Source organism: Lygodium microphyllum, chromosome 15, assembly GCF_053477565.2.
Source record: "Lygodium microphyllum isolate KBCC chromosome 15, Lygodium_microphyllum_v1.1.10, whole genome shotgun sequence".
Taxonomy (NCBI): Eukaryota; Viridiplantae; Streptophyta; class Polypodiopsida; order Schizaeales; family Lygodiaceae; genus Lygodium; species Lygodium microphyllum.
In genome coordinates this window covers 28,225,319-28,230,462 of record NC_141149.1, presented here as the reverse complement: position 1 = coordinate 28,230,462, position 5,144 = coordinate 28,225,319, and the positions used below count along the sequence as shown (strand labels likewise).

Genomic DNA, 5,144 nt, shown 5'->3' with positions numbered 1-5,144 from the left:
AGGAGAATGTTAGATGGTTTAGTTGGGATATAATGGAAATCGAACTCAAAGACAGCCAACTTCTACAATCATTCTACACTCAAAGAATGTTAGATGATTTGCCGCGTTATAGGTGGAAGAAAAGGGTTCGTAGCAGACTCCAGAGTTCAAAACACACACACACACACACACCCACCCGCACACAACGACATTCTTCTCCGTTGGTGGTCGCCCTCCTTCCTTTATGCACGTGGTAGCATTACTAGAAGCTGCAGATCTCTCTCTCTCTCTCTCTCTCTCTCTCTCTCTCTCGCCTTGCCTGATCACACAAAGTTGCATAAACAACATCATTCAAGCATTCTTTCTTTCTTTCTCGCATGCTCTGTAATTCCCCTTCCTCCGCAACAAAATCATTGGAGGAGGTCAAACCATCAGCAGCTTTGCGGTCTCTCTCATGAGGGCGAATGAGCATTGGCATCCCAAACAATTACAATTCTTTTGTGCTTTGCGGGCATATAAAATAAGTATTGCGCTGTGACACTTGCACAAACAAGAGAGGGCAAAGAATGGGCGATTCGGGAGACACCTGTGCTCCATCATCATCATATTCCTCATCTCTACCACCATCATCATTACGCTCTTCTTCTTCTCTTTAAAATTACTTCTCTTCTCCTTCTTCTGTGCGCTTTGCCTCTTCCTTTGGGTCTTCCTTGGTCAGGTCATGCTGCCATTGATTTTTGAGAGAGGGCATTGGAGGCGTGCAGATATCTGTTGCTGAGGGCTCTTGATACACAGAGATTGAGAGGCAGGATTTCAATCATGGTGTCCATAGCCAGCTGCTGCGTGAATGCGGGTGCCTCCGAAGGGTATGCCCCCTACCAGCGTCTCAAACGGTCCAGATCTACGGCCAGCGACAGGCCAACGTCGTCGTCATCATCAATATCAACGGTCCAGAGGAGACCCTCCACACACTCTTACCCTTTTGTGCTCATGCCACCACCACTGCCATCATCATCATCATCATCATCATCTTCATCTCAAGTGAGAGAGGAACCCTCAGATTCTGCAAATGCCAACTCCTCTTCTCCCTTTCCTGCTGTGAATGATACTGCAGATGACACAGTCGTTCTCAAAGTCAGCATATTAGGAGACTCTCAGACCGGCAAAACCAGCTTCATGGTACGTCTCTCATGATGAATCAAAGCCAAGCTTTCATGCGTTTATTTAATGCAGATATCTTTCTTCTCATCTTGCATTCACTGCAACATATCTCTTCTTATTCGGCTTCCATTGTCAGGTTATATTCCTCCTATGAAGGTCCAGATTGCTCAAATTTAAGGTTTTGTGAAGCTCCATGGTGCTCAGACTGCAAGGCCATGTCTAGACTGGTCATATGTTTCTGTTAAGTTCCATGGTGCTCAGACTGCAAGGTCATGCCTAGAGTGGTCATAAGGTCCATATTCCCAGGTTGTATCTTTTGGAGGCTCCATTGAAGGCTTGGTTGGCTGTACATGAGTGCATGGCTGAGTGCACTTCTTAGTACTTGCATTGTCCTTGCATCATTGGTCAGCAGACCTTCATTCAAAACCCATGTCTTGGTCCATTCATGAAAAAGGTTACTGCTGGTAAATTTTATGATTGAGAGTCGAGAGGCACACTAGTCTCTTTGTAATTGTGTCTCCCCTACTTACTCCATAAATTCCTCTATGTAGTCCTTTCACCATCATTTATATGCCTAGTCATCAAAATAAGGGTCACGCCAAATTTGGGTCTTTTGGGGGGGGGGGTTTAGATGATGACTTAAATGAATGACTCTCATGAGTGAGAGCTGGCCACATGGGGTCTTGGGAGGTACATTGTTGGGCTTGTACTTGCCACCATTAATGAACATGTCATGTTATGTTATGCATGCCATGCATGATGCAGCAATGTTGAGATTGCAAGGTTTTAGTGATGGTAATGAATTCATGCTGTTGTGCGCGTGCGTGTGTGCAGGCCAAGTATGTGTGTGTGGAGCAGAGTGATGAGTATGTGGAGACGATAGGAGTGGCAGCAGGAGAGAAGGTGTTCCGGGTACAGAATGCCAACATTGCCTTCAGCATATGGGATCTAGGCGGTAATGACACAGAGAGAGAGAGAGAGAGAGAGAGATGGGATCTATCTTAACCTTGTAATTAAGGAACCAATTAGCCTTAATCTTGGATTTTTTAAATTAAGGGTTCTATGGATGACCATGATGGATGGATGGAATCCGTGGCAGGGCATTGGCAATGTGCGAGCATGGTGCCCATGGTGTGCAGAGACGCAGCGGCCATCCTCATCATGTTCGACCTCACCCGCAGGTCAACGCTCCGAAGGTACTCATTAACCCATCAGTACTCGTTAATCATTAATCATTAATCATTAATCACTAATCAATCAATCATATATTATATTATATTATATTAGCCATTTCGCCTTCTTCTTCCCTTGCATGCATCTCTCTTTTATTTATTAATATTGGCCCCTAAATAGTTTAAAGAAACCCCTCGTCCCCTAAATAGCTTGCCAATTATAGGAAGAGCTTGCCAATTATAGGAAGTCACGTATAAGAACTTGGAGAGTGAGTGTTGCACTTCACATCTCTTATAGATGGATATAACTTCAGCATAAATTCTTAGCTACCTGCTTGATTTGCAAGCTAGGTGATGTTTTGGTGGTAACTATGTAAAAGGATTGTCTCTTGGCAGCTTGTGTAACTTCTTGAGGAATATTATTTGAATGGAATAGAGAAAATACACATTTTGACCAAACTATTTTGGATTCAAATAGGCAAGTAGCAACAATGAACATAGTTTACGCCCATTCGGTGAACCAGGGAAATAAGTTCTTTCTAAGCAGATTAAATAAAGCCACAAAGTTTACTAGCTAACTATTCTAGGAAGTAGGAGTGCCTAGATGAAGGGGCCAAGGCTCAATTGCTCTTGTTCTTCAATACTATAATATTTTTAAAGCATCTAGGGTATGCAAGCTGTAGATCTTACCATTGGTGGTTTGCTAACTTGTGGGTTGTGTAATACATTGGTTTCTTGATTGATCGCTAAAGTGTGGCCAAACCTCTTTATATACATTCACAAATGTTAATGAAAACTCTCATTGATCTTCACTCTATGATGTGGAATCAAGTAAAACCAACATAAGGAATTAAAAGTAATGATGCAATTAAGCCAATCCAATGTGTATAAGTGCCTTTATTTCTTTGATTAGACAGTTTCATGGATTTTCAAAGTAGTTAAGTAATGTCCTTTTCTCTCTTCCTTTCCTTTTCCATTATTTTTTTTGGGCAGTGTGAAGAATTGGTTTTCGCAAGCAAGGGAGTGCAACAAGGTTATGATTATAATCATTATACTTATGTATGATTTTGTTGAATCTTTTGCTAATGTGGCTCACATTTGTATTGTGGAATATGGAGAATGTGTGTTGCCTAGTAAGAAAAATGATGTTTGTTTCCTTAAGCTTTGATGATAATTTAATAAATAGAGGTCCTTTTTGACTATTGGTTAGACTGCGATTCCAATCATCATAGGGACCAAATATGATGGATTTGTTCAAATGCCATTTGACATTCAACTTGCCATCGTTCAGCAGGTAATAAAGATCACCTTGTTTAGGCCTATATTATGTATGGAGTAACTATTCCTTATATAATTAAAATTTTTAATCTTTTATAAATGAAAAAATTCAAAATCAAAATTTGGAATTTTCTTTACATTTGATATTTTCTCCAAGATATATATAAGATGTATTAGTGGAATATATTTTTCATTAGACCATATACTAATCCTTTTATATTGAACCGTTGCAAAGTTGTACATTGTCTCTATTTGAAAAGGCCAAATGACAACTCCCTTTTGCACTCCTTTATCACAAAAGTTTGCATGCATCATCTTGATGTAGCCAATATGTTTTTTAGGGACTTGTGTCTTACAAAATTATAGCAATGGCATCATCATAATTCTTATTGGCTATCATAGTACCACTAACTCTCTTAGAGCAAGGATGACCTTGGTCCACAACTTAACAATGCCTTCGATTGCTAGTTTAGTTGGGCATTTAGACTAGCTTTTACTAGTTGCTTAGTTCGTTAGTCCATAAAGTAATAATCATTGAGCTAATTAATGTGAATTTTGTGTAGTGCATATGACATGGGGTCTACAATAAGTTTGACAATTTGTGTTTACAAAATTAATGAATTTGTCTCCATTTGAGTGTGAAATTAGGTCATGTGTGTTATGATCAATGTTTGGATTCACTACATAAAAGGCGCACATATTTTGTGGTTTGTTCATGCAGGCAAGGTTTTATTCTCAAACAATGGGAGCGTCTTTGTTTTTCTCAAGTGTGACACACAATATAAATGTTCACAAAATTTTCAAGGTGATTGTTGCAAAACTTTTTGATCTCCCTTGCAACATCTCAAGAAACTTGAACTTTGGGGAGCCAATCATTGATTATTAATCTCTCTCTTCTCTCTCACATACAACTTTTTAATGCTTGAGAAGATATGTTAAAAATCCAACTAGGAGATTCATTTCAAGCATAGCCAAACATTTTCTTGCAATCGCTTCCAATTAGTTACCACAATCCTTACATGTGGATATATACACTTGAAATATATGCATGCAATTGCATGCACATCCCAAATTTTTCATCTTCATCAAAATTACCCTCTCTCTCTCTCTCTCTCTCTCTCTCTCTCTCTCTCTCTCTCTCTCTCTCTCTCTCTCTCTCTCTCTCTCTCTCTCTACACCCACGCACCCAAAGCATTATTGTGATAGATATAGGGCTTTACCTAGTTTGATTGCTTGTAACATGAAGCATCATGGTTTTGTATGCATTTTAGTTTCAAATATACTCTCTAAAAATAATTGGTATGTCATATGTTAGCATTTGTTGCCATTGTTGTTAAATATTTTTTGGATGTAATTTATTAATATTGCAAAATCATATGCAACATACTAAGAACTCATTACATGCAACCCTTTTTATTTCATCAAAGTAGTTCATCATGAGTTAGGAAGTTAGCTTTTAGTACTATGCAAAATTGACATTTCCATGTGTCTTAATCTCTTTTTGTCACAAAAATGAGGACATGAAAGGATCTCATGCTATGAAAATATGGCTGA

General features: G+C 39.1%; 1 protein-coding gene across 2 annotated transcripts; it reads left to right on the top strand.

Moving 5' to 3' along the window:
* Nucleotides 1-211: 211 nt before the first annotated feature.
* Nucleotides 212-4,857, top strand: LOC148024378 (septum-promoting GTP-binding protein 1-like). Of its 2 annotated transcripts, none has more exons than XM_087694017.1 (6): nt 212-1,158; nt 1,975-2,095; nt 2,240-2,336; nt 3,306-3,345; nt 3,545-3,606; nt 4,312-4,857. In XM_087694017.1, the coding sequence occupies exons 1-6, from the start codon at nt 799-801 to the stop codon at nt 4,361-4,363; spliced, it is 732 nt and encodes a 243-aa protein (XP_087550143.1). In that variant the 5' UTR covers nt 212-798; the 3' UTR covers nt 4,364-4,857. The 2 variants fall into 2 exon arrangements, with proteins under 2 accessions (XP_087550143.1, XP_087550142.1); XM_087694016.1 differs by having other exon boundaries at nt 219-1,158; nt 3,523-3,606; nt 4,312-4,846.
* The last annotated feature ends 287 nt before the right edge of the window (nt 4,858-5,144 follow it).